The 16,732-nt window shown below is 35.5% G+C and overlaps 2 protein-coding genes across 2 annotated transcripts; both read left to right on the forward strand.

Annotated features, from left to right (window-relative positions):
- The first annotated feature begins 1,684 nt into the window (after positions 1-1,684).
- Positions 1,685-3,960, forward strand: LOC123315985. The gene is made up of 2 exons (XM_044901896.1): positions 1,685-2,510; positions 2,694-3,960. Exons 1-2 carry the CDS (start codon positions 1,723-1,725, stop codon positions 3,958-3,960), a joined length of 2,055 nt encoding a protein of 684 aa, XP_044757831.1. The 5' UTR covers positions 1,685-1,722.
- A 3,275-nt stretch (positions 3,961-7,235) lies between these two features.
- LOC123315500 (trypsin-3-like) lies at positions 7,236-15,866 on the forward strand. Its single transcript, XM_044901215.1, has 4 exons — positions 7,236-7,367; positions 10,788-10,965; positions 14,930-15,158; positions 15,505-15,866. The coding sequence occupies exons 1-4, from the start codon at positions 7,274-7,276 to the stop codon at positions 15,829-15,831; spliced, it is 828 nt and encodes a 275-aa protein (XP_044757150.1). The 5' UTR covers positions 7,236-7,273; the 3' UTR covers positions 15,832-15,866.
- Positions 15,867-16,732: the final 866 nt, after the last annotated feature.

Raw genomic sequence — 16,732 nt, forward strand, 5'->3', positions numbered from 1 at the left:
CTAGAGTAATCCTTATAATAATATATAATATGCATATATGCATATGCAAGCTGTTAAGACGTATAGTTGAGTTCTCTCTTCGAGTTGTTCCTTTTTCGTAAATTTCCAGTTGAATATCCAAGAAAACTAGGTGAAAGTGTTTCCCAAACCACTTTGAAAAAAGTTAGTATTTTGCGCGAAGTTTTTTCGTGTGATTAATTGTTGATTTCGTCGAATTTTCGATAGAGAAACGGAACGCAAGAAATTTCCCGATAAGATTGTACATCTGCCAGCTGTAAGTACAGTCTTGTTTACATACACCTCGATTGTAAATAAAATTCGAATTCTACATTCACGTCTTGAAATGGCAAATGAGGTGGCTTGCCATTGCTGTAACAAGCTTTTCGGTAAGCATCTTGTCCTTACATGCTGTTTGTGCCATAACATCTTTGGTAATACCTGTGTCGGATTGTCGAACTCAGAAATTCGCATTATAAGTTCCAAGAAGTCAGTTTCTTGGAGCTGCAATGATTGTCAGAAGATTGGCAATGATATTCAGTCACTGAGATCAGTTATTGTTTCACTGCAAAAGGAAATAATTGAACTAAGAGCAGACATCCAGTCAAACTCCAATCAAGGCAGTCATGTCATTGATGATACTTCCTTCGAAGAAATGATTTTGGAAATTGAGGAGCGTCAAAAGAGGAGGAATAATGTGATCATTTATGGGCTGGAGGAACACGTAACTAGCAAAGTTGCTAATGAGAAAATCAAGCATGACAAAACCATTGTCAAGAAATTATGTGATGATATTGCTCCGGATGTCTCTATTGTGGATGAAAGTACCAAGGTATTCAGACTGGGTAAATTTGATTCGAAATCCCAGAGACCGAGACCATTGAGAGTCACTTTAAATAGTTGGAATGATGCTATCATTCTACTGAAGAAATCGAAAACACTCAGGTCCAGTTCCAATTACCCGAATATAACCATAACATCAGACAAAACACCTAGGCAATTGGCATATTACAGGAAAATAAGAGAAGAGGTTGAAAGGCGTAGATCTGGGGGGGAAGACGTCGCTCTGAAGTTCGTTAGGGGTGTTCCCTCAATACACTCTTTAAACTAGCAACACCTGATTACGGATCAAGCACCTTTCACTGTTACTATCAGAATGTGAGAGGACTAAACTCGAAAATTTTCGAATTTTACAACAACATTTCCAGTGGTGATTTTGATTTTCTGGGTGTGACGGAAACATGGCTACAGGATGGAGTGTCAGACTTGGAGTTGTTCCCGGTGGACTATGATGTGTTTCGTTGTGATAGGGACCTAAATGCATCCGGTCTATCAAAGGGTGGTGGTGTGCTGCTTGCAATTCACAATAAATATAGTGCGACTCGAATCGACTTGCCGGCCGTAAGGGAGTGTATCCCGATCATTGATTTTGTCTGTTGCAAGCTGAAACTTTGGCACTCTGTTGTATTCATAATTGTTGTATATATTCCGCCGAATGTTGCTACAGATTTATACGAATTATTTTTTGATATTTTGGCCTCACAGGAAATTATATTTAATAAAAATCTACTTGTTATTGGTGACTTCAATGCCCCATCATTTAATGAGAGCTCATCTGATCGTAAAACTATCGCTTTAAAATCCTTTTCTCAGATACTAAATCTAAAACAGTTCAATAATAATCCTAATGAAAATAACAGGCTTCTAGATCTTATTTTCTCCAACATGAATTGCGATATCCTAGATGACTCTTTTTCTTTGGTTGATGCGGATTCTCACCATCCACCGATTCATTTTAGTGTTGGGGATCTTGATGTGCGTCGTCGAAATCATAGAATTAATTGTGATGAACTAAATGAATTCAATTTCAGAAAAGCTGATTTCGTGGCGATGTATGGCATGATTCTTGGGGCTCAATGGTCGGATCTCTTATTGACTGATGAGCCGGAGAAGGCTTGTGAAATCTTATATGCAATACTTTATGATATTTTTGATAAAACTGTTCCTCGTAAATCTCGAAGGAGGAGAAACTTTCCTGTTTGGTATGATGCTGAGGTTGTCGATCTTGTGTTCAAGAAAGAAAGAGTGTGGAAAAAATATAAAAGAACTAAAAATATTTCACTGTTATTTGAGTATAAACAGTTAAGAAAATTGTTGAAATCAAAGATCTCTATTGCGCACGCTAATTACGTTCAATCATCAGAGCAAAATATTATTTTGGATCCAGCTCAGTTCTGGGCATTCGTTAATAACAGAAGGGGAAGTTCACGAATTCCTGACGAGATAAGGGACGCTCAAGGTAACATAAAGTGTGGACAACGTGATGTTGCAGACTCGTTTGCCACATATTTCGAAGGTATTTATCAGGTTCCACAATGCGTGCGCACAGATGACGGGGACGTGGGCGTTGACTCGGATATTGTTCATGTTAGTTCAGTTTGTGTTGATGATTTGATACTAGCTGCTAGGAAATTAAAAAACAAGAATACGGCTGGACCGGATGGCATACCTAGTTTTCTCGTCAAAGATTGCATTAATGCTTTAGCTTTACCACTCGTGCATATTATGAATTTGTCATTGAAGACCGGTAAATATCCTTCTGTCTGGAAACTTTCTAAAATTATCCCAGTTCTGAAAAGGGGGGATAAATCTGATGTAACGAACTACAGACCTATATCAATTCTGTCAAATTTTTCTAAACTTTTCGAGATAATTTTATATAAAAATATATTCCCAAGTATAAAGAACAGGATACGTTCTGAGCAACACGGATTTATGCCACAGCGTTCAAGCTTGACCAACTTAGCGGTGTTCTCGCAAGAATTGATTGAGACACTGGATCAGTCTGAACAACTAGATGTTATATATACTGATTTCAGCAAAGCCTTTGATCGAGTTGACCACGGGCGGCTAATTATGAAGTTGAAATTTAGATTTGGATTTTCGGATGGCCTGATAAAGCTCATGAGCTCATATTTATCCAACAGGCTTCAATATGTCAGGGTTGAGAATTCGAATTCGTTTCTATTTCCCGCATCGTCCGGGGTTCCTCAGGGATCGAATTTGGGACCGCTTTTATTTATTTTGTTCATAAATGATTTGCTCGATGGAATGGAGGTTTTGGGTTTGCTTTTTGCTGATGATCTTAAATTCTTTCTGAAAGTCAAATCTTTGCTGGACTGTGTTGAACTGCAGCATGCGATTGACCGATTATATCATTGGTGTGTTCTTAACTGCTTGAGCTTGAATGTTGAAAAGTGTCATGTAATATCTTATACTAGAAAAAAGTTTTCAATTCGGTATCCTTATAACTTGAACGGAAATGATTTGAATCGTGTGACGCAGACTCGGGATTTAGGTGTTCTATTCGACGATAAATGTTCTTTTGTGCCCCACATTGAAAATACGATATCCTCTGCATTCAGGACATATGGGTTTATAGTGCGTAATAGCAAATACTTCTTGAACACTCGTACATTAATATCCCTATTCAATTCCTTGATAAGGAGTAAGCTTGAATACGCTAGCATAATATGGCGCCCTATTTATGAATGCCATGTGAATCGGTTAGAGGCGGTTCAGCGGCGTTTTTACAAATTTTTAGTTTGGAGGTTGGACTCTGTTTACCCTCCAGTAGGTTGCGACCACAAGAGTCTTCTAAAAAGATTCAGTGCTCAGCCGCTAGAAACTAGAAGAGCTCTTTTAGCTCTCAATACTCTATTCAAATTGTTGAATAACAGGATTGACTGCCCAGCACTGTTAGAGAAACTTCCAATTTTAACTCCACGTTTAGAGAGTAGAGGTAGAACACTTTTTTATTTGAGATCGGGAAGGACAAATTTGAGCTTGCAGTCGCCAAGTCATTATATGTGTGATATATATAATCAGATAGCAGATAAAGTTGATTTATTTGTTGATTCCTTGGATAAAATCCAGAAGGCGTATATTGTTGTGGTCGAGTGAATCAATTCAACTAGGGATTTATACAATTTGAATTTTTTTTTTTCGTTTTTTTTTCCTTTTACTGTTGATGTTCATTGTTGTGGGCTCAGTAATTTTGGCATTGTTTCTATTTCCAGATTTGTATTTGCATTTTTTTTGTTGTTGTAATATTTTTCATATATATTTAGGCTGTCATATGGGTTTATATATATTTTTTTAACTTATTTACACTTCCTGTAATTGGGTGTTTTACCTGTTGGAAATAAAGGCTTATTATTATTATTATTATTATATTATTATAATCATATTATAAAAAGCCCCTGTGTAAATATAAATAAATAAGACGATATAATATAGATTTTTGCTCTAACAATTTGTACTGGAATTAACTTCTCCCTTATGTGAATGTGTAGAAAATTGTGTATTGTCAAACACAGACAGAACTTAAAAAAGAGGGAGAAATATCTGAATAATAAGAAAGAGGAATATTATATGAAAAAGTGAAAAAACAAGTTTTTGTTTACGTGTTCAACAGGTGTCACGACTTCAACAGGATTGATTAAAACGTATAAAAAAATTGGAAGAAACAACAATTTTCAGACCTAACCTCAAACCTTAGAACATAAATACATGGAATGGACATTGACGTGCTATGAATGTATTTGTTGTGGTACAAACATCCGATGCTTCTCAGTCTAGCGCGACACTAAGGCAGTGGCGTCAAATAAATAAATTTAGGTAAATAAATATCGACTGTCTGCTTATACTCAGATTGGAGGTTATTTGGGATTGCAGTTAAAAAAACGAATGGATCACTCTTTATTCTTTATACTCGAGCTTTCGGAATGTATTCATTCCTTCCTCAGGAGCAGCTACAATTCAAAAAACAACAGAGATTAAATCGTACAATCAAAAAACAATTTCTCTTACAATGTGAGGTTTTCTCGTTATGGGTATTCGATTCATAAGTCTTCTACTATGGTAATTAGGAATCTTGCGCTAAATCATAAACCTAACTAATGATGATTTTTACAAAATGATCGTCCAGATAAATATACAATCAATTCGGAAAATTTTCCCATGCAATAGTTGACAATTTTCTGATTCTTGGTTATGTCGAAAAATTGCTGACATGTCATGTTGACTGTCATTACTTGTAGTCATAGAATCATAAATTACATTCTTCTTTTTATTTCTTACAATTTATACCTCCATCATTATTCGAGTCTTAACAAATATTCATCTACAGGGAATCTTGATCACAAGTTTTTTAAAACACTCAGTTATTTATTAGTTATTCAGTCATTTATTAGTCACTTAGTTATTTATTATTCACTCAGTTATTTTTTCTGTTTCTTAAGTCTTTTATTCTTTCTTGTTCTACTTTCACACTTCAACACCAGGTGTTCACAGTGACAGTGTAGCAGTTGATAGTTTCCAGAGGCTAGAGTGTTGTTGAAGTGTAAAAGAAGAACAAGAAAGAATAAAAGACTTAAAAAACAGAAAAAATAACTGAGTAAATAATAAATAACTAACAACCAATGGAAATGAACAGAATATCATATGTAGTGCAGGTTACTGAATCTTAATAAAGCCTTAATAAGCCCACCCAAACATTCATTTATTGCTGCATCCCGTTACCGGTAATACATCTACAAAAAGACTCAAAAACAGAACTAACGGTGTGATCAAACTTATAATTTCTTAATGCTACTTGCGACTGTGTGCCCTCCTGTGACTGAAGAGACCTAACCGTGACCTACAGATCCTTTCACACTCCGGGCATAGATATTCACCAACCAGATCTGGCCGCCGCTGTATTCTTCTCGAGTCTCCATTATAACTGTGGATCAAAGACCTCCACTGTGATCTGTGCTCCGAGCTCCCTCTGTGAATTTGCCATACAGAGCTATTTTGGGGAGTCTTGTGTTTTGCATCCTCAGAATGTGGCCGCTCCAACTGAGTCGGGACCTCGTTACTTGGGTCTCAATTGTTGTACAACTCGCGAGCTGCAAGACTTATTTGAAACTCTGTGGAATCATCTGATGTGCATTATTTGTCTTCGATGACGTTGCGTTTGTTCAAGCTGTTTAATATGTCGCCTGTAGGGTGTCCAGCTTTCTATTCCGTGAAGAAGCGTTGGGAGAACCACTGCTCTGTAAACAGCTGTCTTGGCCTTCAGAATTCAGATTGAGGTCATGATTTTGAATCAGTCTGTCTTTTAGCTTCCAGAATGCCCGTGATGCCTAATTGATACGGTTCTGTCTTACTAAGTCTTACCAATTTTGTTTATAATCAATATTTTTGTATCAGAGGATCAGAGGATTATATCTAGCTTTCCTCATCTAGTTATTCCTTTCTTTCTGCAATCTGCTTATACTTATAAACTCTGTGAAGTTATATGAGGTTTCATTGTTTTCCACTTCTTCTTTTGTCCTGCTTCATTTGTAGTTTCCCGAACACAATAACCCTGCACGTCTTGCAAATGTGATGGAAGTGCAGTATTTAGGGCAAAAAAGTTACAACTTTACCAACTTTTCAGTTCTCGTTCTCGAGCATCTTTTAGTTCTGTAGTCTGAATAAATTCTTCTCATTATTAATTAGTTTTTTTATTTTGTTCGTTTTTACACCTATTACGCAACGATTATTTCAAATAAACAGGTATTCTCTTCGAAATAGGCGTATGTAAACCCAATTCCTGTATTTTTTCAGATATTTATTGTAATGTACAAGGCGAAATAGCTTTTTTATGTGAATGGATTGCATTTCAGTAATTTTTCAATGAAAAACTCATGAATTTCAACAAAAGTATATAGTAGTAAATAATTGTTTGATCTGCGAAAATCTCTACTCAGGCAGGTTGCTGCAAGAACCACTCAGTTAGAGAGTCTCTTTACTATTTAAACTGAGAGAGTTCCTTATCAAGGACGAATATGTCAACAGAGCTGAAATCGAAATAATGTTTTTGACCAAAAGCTGTTACTGTTGAAAATATGGTATGAGTCGGAGGCTTAAATTGCATAAATTGCAAAATTTCATGAAATTCAACTTTGTGCTGCTTTCAGTATTGGCATGAATATTACAAAATATTGAATATCTCCTACCGAATTCAATATTAATATTTTTTTAAGCAACACCGAAAAAAGGAATTCGATGAGAAATCGGAACAAACTTCTTTAATTCAATACATATATCGAATAATGTATAATTGTATAAAATACCACGAAATCCATTCCCTTCTGATATTCGCCCACAAACGAAATGGCAATAATCATAAACGTTCACTTTGATTAACAATAAAAACAATAATGGGACGAAATCATGACACAAGGTGATGTCAAATACTCTTATTAAGACAGACTATTTATGTCCGGTATTTTCGGAAATGTTAGCGGTTGTGGGTTATTTGTTCATTTGTGTTTTGTCAGGTAATGAAACACCCTATTTCACTATCAGAATATAACACACAATGGTCTCTATTCGATTTTTGTAGTATACAATGTCAAGTGACAGAGTTTTTGTTGAATGACCTGCCAATAAAATATATTGGATATTCATTCAAGTACATATGTTGCAGATACCTACCATGGACCTACAATGAAATTGGGTGGATACAATTCATAACGTACATATTAACCGCTTTTAGAAGTTTTTTCAAAGAGGTTATCCCTGAAATTTTGAATATACTTTTCTATCCACTTCCAAAACTGATGGAAAAAAATTGTGTCACTTTACGATATTTTGAGTTATATAATAATTGTAGAAATCAAACACGAAAAAAAGTTAAAAAACAAGATAATGCAACTAACAATTTTTGTGTATGCTTTTGGGGAGAATGAAGAAGAAATTAAATCTCAAGCATATCTTGGACTCAGATTTCAAAAATTTGGTGAAGCCCAGAATAGCTTCTTTCGATTATGAATTCATCATGACGCATTGCAGTTTGCTTGATATTGAAATTTTTGAAAATTGCTTCGATGTATAACACTTATGTAGGTATTCTCTAAATTGATGCGTTGCTTTTTTGTACATTAAATATTTACTACTTCGACTTGAAACTACGAAATATCGGGATTTTTCACAAGAAAAGGTTCTACTGTTCAAATGAGATGATATAAGGTGCATGTTTTATAGTTGAATTCTTTTTTTATTTGATTCATCGCCATTTCAACGAAATCAATGTTATCGATATTCATTGAAATGAAAATTGCTAAATTTCATAATTTGGAAATTTCAATAGTAAGTACCTTTATGCTGATATGTTCTCATCATGGTGGAGCTGTGGATGTACTGCTTCTAAAATTTTATTATCAAAGTTGATGAAGATAATAGATTCAGATTGAAACCATTTCAGGGGGATAATTCAAGAGATAAAATTTATCAACGCATTCGTAATATTTTTCATTGGTTCCACAGCCTATTTGCTCTCAAACTCAGAACACTCATGCTTGAAGCACCTTGTATAATATCCGTGAAAATTCATCTGAATTTTCAACTGAGTAGGTATAGTTGTGAGGGAAAATCTTCTGGGATCTTTTTTGTATCTTTCTCTGAAATAACTTTTAGTCCTACAGGTACCTATAAAATATTGCTCATTTTTTTTTCGGGTTGAGTATGTGCATTATGGATCAGCTACGTCACAAGATTCGCAGTTTCTTTTACCTATTTTACTCATTACCTATTGTCAGACAATACCTACTCAAATTGAATATCTACGTTTTCCTTTCATTCGATGGATTAGTGTTTTGAGTCTACTTCCAAATAGTCAATTCAAAAAAATCAACCCGAAGATGAAACGCAATGCAGTGGTTGGAAATGGGTATATCTCGAAGAAATTAACGGATATTAACAAGGATATCAAATTCCTCATTAAAAATCTTGCATCAATGGATGTTAAAAGATTTCAAGTTTCAAGTCAAAAGGCGAACTTCACCTTTAAACAAAAATTTCACATGAATAAACAATTGACAATACAAAACTGGCTTGTATTTATGGCTTTTCATTTTTAATTCTTTAATATAATGATAATAATTATACAGGGTGAGTCGGAAGGAACGGACCAAACTTCAGGTGTGTATTATACACTTAAAAATAATTTCAAAAAACCCATATGTTCTTATGCGATTCTCATTTGTTTTCAAAATATAGCGTAATTTCAAACAAACAAAATTTCCTACATTAACGTGATTTCAATCATAGAGCTGTTTCAACAAATGTTCAAAAATACCGCCATTAACATCTAAACACATTCTATTCGTCTGCGAAGGGCTCTTGTTGCTTTTTTAAGTGATTAATGTCTTTATTCGACAAGCACTGCCGCATTTCTTATGCGTCGAATAAGGGCTTCTCGGGTTTCGACTTTCGCTTTGTGGACTTCATTTTTAACCCAGCCTCACAAACAATAGTCCAGTGGTGTGAGGTCTGGAGATCTTGAAGGCCAACTAATTGGACCACCGCGACCAATCAATACTCCTGGAAACTCTTCGTCCAAATATTTATAGTCCATTCAAGAATGATTGACATCTCGGGTGGCTATGGAATATCGTTTATGTGGATAAACAGTGATCTATAGTCCTATTATGTGTGAATCTATGCACTGACCGACGATAATTTGAATTTTGTGCTGCTATTTATGCTCTTAATTTAATCGTACAAATTAGAAACCTAAGTGTTTCAATTTTGAATGCTGATAAATATGCTCTGAATTCAAATTTTTCTTTTTTTCAAAAACTTGTCTAGGTTATATTTGCATATTCTTGTTCTGTGACTGAAACTACAGAAATTATTGAAGATATTTTGTGATCAGATATAAAGCTGCGTCTGGATTTTCAAGACCTACTGGGATGTCAATCATTCTTGAATGGACTATAAAACATTTTTATTACGCCATATCTTGAAAACAAATGAGAATCGTATATGAACATATGGGTTTTTTACAGGTGTGTATAATACACACCTGGAGTTAGGTCCGTTCCTCCCGACTGACCCTGTATATTTATTGATCCCTTGAGACATTTGCAATATATATACAGTCCCTGGCCAGTTTATAAGACGCACTGAGGATTTTTTCATATTTACTGGTATTGCCCGAGGAAAAAGCAGAATATTTGAATTTCATTTCCACAGAATGTCAGTTTTATCTACGACTCTCATTGAATTGTTCTATTTGGCATTTATTTTTGATGTTGTAGTATTAGTACTTAAGTATGAATCAGTACTATGTCTTCCAGTGGACGTCTTGCATTCTGCAGGTTCGGACGTTATTTCGATAATCCACATATGAAATCATCATCTTCAAATGCAGCAAACCGAATAATTCTGCATTGATAGTATGAAGCTGTCATAGCTTCACAGGGTGGCTCAGCAAAATATTAGGATTTCATGTTTAATCATCAATAAATCAATATTTTTTATTGAATATGATATATCATATGTGAATTCCATTTACAGATGAAGTATATATAACATATACATTCAATTTATTAATTCAATATTCAAAAACCAATAACCTTATAACAAATTTCAAAGCCTGTTTAATTGAGATTTTGCATCGAATCAATGCGTCTAATACTATGGCCAGGGACTGTAGGACAAGTCAAATGACATTCATCGAAAATCCTGTACAAACTTTTCGTTCACCGTAAAATAAAAACTCGAGAAAATTATTTCATGGCCAACCGAGTGCTAAAATAAAAGTGAATGGAGTAGGATATATCGTTATCCCTAATAAAAGTATGTCAAATTTCCGATATTACCCAAAACGGAATTTTTTACTTCTCTCGAAACAACCCTGAAAATCGAACGTTTATTTGGTTGTCGTCCATAAAAATTTTCAACACTTATTACAGATAGAAATGGTGTTCGAGGAACAAAATCCGATTTCAGCTTTAGGATAATCGATGGTATGTTAGCAGATATCAAGGAATTTCCTTACCAAGTCTCAATAATGTATCAGGGTGAACATCATTGTGGAGGAAGTATAATTTCCACGAAATACATCCTTACAGCAGCTCACTGTGCGAACCAGTAAGTAAAACAGGAGGTTAGTCAGACATATAAGGTACTATCATTATATGATTCTACTAAAAAATTAGTTATTTGCCAGGACATAATTTTCTAGGTAGTCTAGGCACTACTTCAAAGGTTAAATTGATGAGGAGGGATTGAATGAACATTAATGAAAACTGAAGATGATTTCCAATTATATGAGAATTTTACTAATAGCTTCAAGTGAATTAAGCTGATACTGTATTACATTCACCCACGTGAAGTGTAAGTGCACACCACATAAAATGAGGAAATTACTCTTGGGCAGAATAGAGGATTTTAGCGCTTGTTCAAACCCATAACCAGGGCATCAGTTTTCAACTAGTGATTAGCATTTTCTGTACTCTTATACTGTCAGCATTGCCCTCGAGCTTGGCGTGAGAAAGTGCTGGTTGATTTAAAAATCGAAGATGTGAAAAACTCCATTTCGGTTGAAAATTCCACAAACAAAATAACGCAAAACTTCTTCGTCAGCCTTCATCTATACACTGTTGTCAGTGGCCATTGTTGTATATAGGCTCATCAGTTCTTCACACTCTTCCCTATCTTTTTTTATTATTCATATTTTTTTTCCGGCTACAGTCACTGCATCCATCTTTTCCTGAGACTTCCAAGGTTTTTTTTCGTTTCTTCATGGCTCTGAAAATTTGAATTGTATGACAATTTTCCTTATACTGCCTCACTATGTGTGCCAATGTTATCTGAAACTGGCTATTCCACGATGTCGGGTCCTAGACATATTTTGGTTTGGGAAATTTTTCCCTTCAAGCCTTCACCGAGCATATGGCCATTGTAATATACAGAGTATCTCAAAATTATTGCAGCGACATTTGTTCGCAGTTTCTCGAAATCAAATTGTTTTTATTTTTGCCAGGAGGCCTCAGCTTTCGGAGTTACAGCTCCTTGAATTTCCTCCATTAAAATAGTCTTTCTTTTTCATCTCAGAATCCGATAATACGAATACGGAATTTGGTACATAGAAAAGTACAGACACAGAATTTTTGATCGTGTTCAGGTCTAATAAAGCACACTGTAATCACTCTCAAAGCGCGAATTGAAATGTTGTCATTATCGCCTCACTTTTCTGCAGTATCGTCGAAAAATTTACTAAAAGTACAGGAAAAGTATCAACTTTTTCAATTAATAAATAACCTTAATTGTGCCTGGAGATGGCTGGCAAGTACCTGAAAAAACGTTGAAAACAATAATGAAAAATGATGACAATAATCCAATAAATCCTTCAATAAGCGATTTAACTTCCTTCAAGGCTGATTTCACTCCACTAATTATACAAGCCAAATAAACTGAATTACACTAGTTGATTGCAGAAAGAATACTATAATCATAATGTCACGCAATCTGAAAGTAATTTTTCGCTATTTTCGATAATACTGCATTGAATACTAAAATCCTGTTCTACTGAGAATATATTATGTTTTTCTGATCTACTGTGACATTTATTTGAGAGCATGAAAAAAAGTGGAAGGACTTTATGTCCCGTGTTTTATTATAATATTGCACTTCTGCTACTGTTATTCCTTTGATGACAAACTTTTCTCCTGAACCCACTTTTTAATATATGTAATAAACTCAGCAGTCGAATATGCCCCTCGAATATCTAGTAACTAAAAGTTCTTTTTATGAGGAACAATAGCATTAGGTATCTGAATTCTCTCTGATTTTGTATTGATATTACTCTTTCGAACTACTCATTCAAATCAACAGAAGCCAGAAAAACAATAAGCTTTTATAAAAGTCTTCTTAGTATACATGGCGACATCTATGTCTTGGAAGTCAGTAAAATATTCCGTGAGATTCATTGTATGCGAAGAGAACTCCCAAAACTTTACAGCTGGATTTATAGGTGGCTACTAATGAAACTGAATGAATCATGTAATTCTAACACTATTTTGATTAACTTTTGATGAAGTTGTACAAATTAAAAGCTTCAGAATTGTAAATGAAGAAGTGGGTACTTTCAGACCCATAAATAATATAAATTATAAACGAATAAATGACAAAGAAATTGCAACACCCAGAAGGAGCTGTTTAAATTTCAAAGTTTTTTTGGTAAAACATAGATAGTATAGCAAGGAGTAAATGATTAAAATTTGGAGAAAAAAACGAAGTGCTTACAATTTTTTTATTACATTTGTTGATAATGTGTTTGTCCAACGTGGTTATCTAAACACCCCTCAACACGTCTTGGCATTGATGTAAGAAGATGGTCTCTATTTCTTCTTGAGGGATACTATCCCCATACCTCAGAGCCGTCGGGGACTGGGATGAATTTCCAAGCCTTCTACCCATGATGTCCCAAACATGCTCTATTGCCGAAAGGTCGGGGGATCTGGGCGGCCATAGCAAAACATTCACATTCCTTATTTACTTACTGACAAAGAAACTGCAACACCCAGAAGGAGCTGTTTAAATTTCAAATTATTTTTTGGTACAACATAGATAGTATAGCAAGGAGTAAATGATGTAAAATTTGGAGAAAAAAACGAAGGATTTACAATTTTATTTATTAAATGTGTTAATAATGTGTTTGTCCAGCGCGTTTATCTTTAGACTCCCCAACACGTCTTGGCATTGATGCAAGAAGATGGAGCATCTTGAGGAATACTATTCCAAGCTACCTGTACTTCATGTCTCCGAGCCGCCAAACTCCGTGGGGGCTGGGGTAAATTTCCAAGCCTTTTACTCATGATGTCCCAAACATGCTTTATGGGCGAAAGACCGAGGGATCTGGGTAGCCATTACAAAAAATTCACCTGGGTCGCTTCAAAAAAGTTAAAACCAACTCTGGCATTATATTGTTGAAATATTGGATTCTCAAGCTGGTTAAGGTAAGGGAGAACATATGGCTTCACTATTTCTTGAAGGTAACGCCGCGCTGTCATATTACATCGAATAAAGACCTACTTCCATGTGTGATAGTAAGCCATAAAATAACACCTACTCCCAGTGTTATGTGTTTGTGCTCAACATCAAAATGAGGTTCACGACTTTCTCCTCGACGTCTTACCCTTTTTCGGCCATCATGTGCATCCAAGGAGAATCGAGATGAGAGACCTGATGCCATTCTATATTCCAATGTTGTCGTTATCTGCACCACTGTAATCGTTGCCGTCCTCGTTGCCGTCTTTCCTCAACCGTAAGAGGTAACACAAGATGGGGTCGATAATGCTGCAGTCCAAAGGACCTTATACGTCGGTAAACCTTTCGGAAAGTTACAGGATGGCCTTGTTCTCCTAACCACTCATCAGCCAAAGATCGAGTTGTCGCAAATCAGTCTCTAATGACCATAAGTCTCAGACGCTGATCTTGAACTTCATTTGTGCCCCTTCGACGTCTGGTGCTTACTCTTCTTCGACATCTCATAACAGTAGCTGGATTTCTGTTCCTACAGTTAGCGATTTCTCGAACTGACAACCCCGCCTCCCGTAGACCAATAATTCGACCTATTTCAAATTCACTTAACTGGCGATATATTCTGGGTACACGTACTCAAGGCATTGTAACAACAACTAAACATCGACTTTGGATCTCCACGAACAGCTGGTTTGTTGTAAAATTTGAAAAATTTGCAAAAAACAAAAAATGTTTTTATGCAAAAACCTTCACAATTTTTCTTTCAAATTTTAATAATTCACTCCTTGCTCCTACTATCTATGTTTTACTAAAAAAAACTTTAATTCAAACAGCTCCTTCTGGGTGTTGCAGTTTCTTTGACAGTTGGTATATAGCAGGTTAACCTTATTCATCATCTGTCTTAATAGATATGAGCATCCTAGTACTACTGGAATCTGATACAATTAGATTGATCTTTTAACTAAGTGAAGAGAAGTGTCTTCAAATAATTAGCACATAATTATAAAGCTTGCAATTTTTTTTTTATAACCTTCGTATTCAAACATTTAGTTATTGTCTTGATTTTCAGAATCCCAGCCAAGGATTTCTCAGTTAGAGTGGGTTCAACTACCATAGACAAGGGTGGAGTAGTCCACGAGGTCGAGAAAGTTATTGTCCATCCCAACTTTACGAGTAAATATGAGAATGACGTTGCTCTACTTGAACTTTCAACCCCATTAGAGTTCAATAACAAAGTGAGACCAGTAAAATTAGCCGAGTATCGTCAAAGACTCCCTCCGGCTGGAACACTAGCATTGGTAATTTCCAATAGTCCTCATTTTATAGTGTGATATTCAAGACTAATAGGTCCTCAGTTCATACTTTAGCCTTATGTTCAAATACGACAGCGATCATCATATTTGCAACTACAAAAAGGGTAGAATTTATAAAGACATATATACTGCCATGAAGTTAATGCTTCTGTAGATTATTTGTGCAGAAAAAAAGGAACAAATGTGAAATGGCTAACTATTACCTAGCTACCATTACCTGGCTGCGAACATCAAAAAATTTCAGAAACTGTAGATAACAACTTTACGATATCGCTGACATAGTGATTTCATGTTCATTCAAATACTTAATGTTGTATTTATATATTTTTAGGTTTCTGGATGGGGAAGAACTAACGCCACAGTGAACGAAATGTCCCCCCATTTACTAGCTATCGAAGTACCCCTTCTACCCCACAAACAATGTCAACAATTGTATCGAGAAAGAAAACACGTAGTTGACAATAAGATGTTTTGCGCTGGAAGAGTAGAAGGTGGTAGAGATTCCTGTTTAGGGGACAGTGGTGGAGCCATTGTGATCAATGAAATTCAATATGGCATTGTCTCATGGGGAATTGGATGTGCACTGAAGAACAGGCCTGGAGTTTATGCTTCTGTTCCCCGGTTAAGAAAATATATATTTATGAATTCTGGAGTATAGTGATGAAATAATTTAAATGAAAAAATAATACTTTCTACGTGTGTTATATTATATTCGTATACTAGAAAGCAATCATCAATGAATTAATGATTGCGTTTCATTAGTAGGGTCAAACATTTTTCTCTACTCTTAGACAGTGAGGTGAAAAAATCATTAAACTTGAGTATAGGTATGCCATGCAAGCTGGAACTGATTGACGTGCGATTGTGCGAAATATAGACGTTATTGAATATCTTTTGTGACCAGATATTGAGCTGCATCTTGACTTTCAAGCCCTAATCGGATGTCAATCATTCTTGAATGGACTATACTAATAATCAAGTCACAAGGATTCAACAGGCAAGCAGGGATGCACGGTATAAAACTTTAGGAGGTTGTCTTGAAGAGATAAATCAACCGAGCCAATTTTCAATTCGGAAATTACTTGGAAATTGCATCACTTAAATCATCGATCGATTGTTGAACTGGATACCTAACACTGCTTTGATTGTAGCTCAGTACGTATAGATAGGTATAGTTCGGTAAGGATCTTACGGTCTATCATACCCTTCATCAGAGCTCTTCTCATAACTGCGTCATCATCCATTTATTCATTCATTGCTGTATCCCGTTACCAAGAATAAATATCTCAAAAACAAAAATATCGGTGTGATGGAACTTATAATTTCTTAGGGCAACTTGCGACTGTGTGCCCTTCTGTGACTGAAGAGACCCAACCGTGATCTACAGATCCTTCCACACTCCGGGCATGGATAGTCACCAACTAGATCTGGCCGCCGCTGTATTCTTCTCGAGTCTCCATTATAAATGTTGACCAAAGACCTCCACTGTGATCTATCTGACGGTAGTTGTTCCCAGTTATCATTGGCATTAACTGATTTTAGGGATCGATGTAGTGTAT

The sequence above is a fragment of the Coccinella septempunctata genome, chromosome 6 (assembly GCF_907165205.1).
Source record: "Coccinella septempunctata chromosome 6, icCocSept1.1, whole genome shotgun sequence".
Taxonomy (NCBI): domain Eukaryota; kingdom Metazoa; phylum Arthropoda; class Insecta; order Coleoptera; family Coccinellidae; genus Coccinella; species Coccinella septempunctata.

Excerpts from the sequence above, each read along its gene's own strand:
- LOC123315500 (XM_044901215.1), top strand. The coding sequence starts at position 7,274 with ATGTCAAATACTCTTATTAAGACAGACTATTTATGTCCGGTATTTTCG. Across the intron at positions 7,368-10,787 it reads GTTCATTTGTGTTTTGTCAG|ATAGAAATGGTGTTCGAGGA; the intron begins GTAATGAAACAC and ends CACTTATTACAG. Across the intron at positions 15,159-15,504 it reads CGGCTGGAACACTAGCATTG|GTTTCTGGATGGGGAAGAAC; the intron begins GTAATTTCCAAT and ends ATATATTTTTAG.
- LOC123315985 (XM_044901896.1), top strand. The coding sequence starts at position 1,723 with ATGAATTGCGATATCCTAGATGACTCTTTTTCTTTGGTTGATGCGGAT. Across the intron at positions 2,511-2,693 it reads GGACCGGATGGCATACCTAG|TAAACTTTTCGAGATAATTT; the intron begins TTTTCTCGTCAA and ends GTCAAATTTTTC.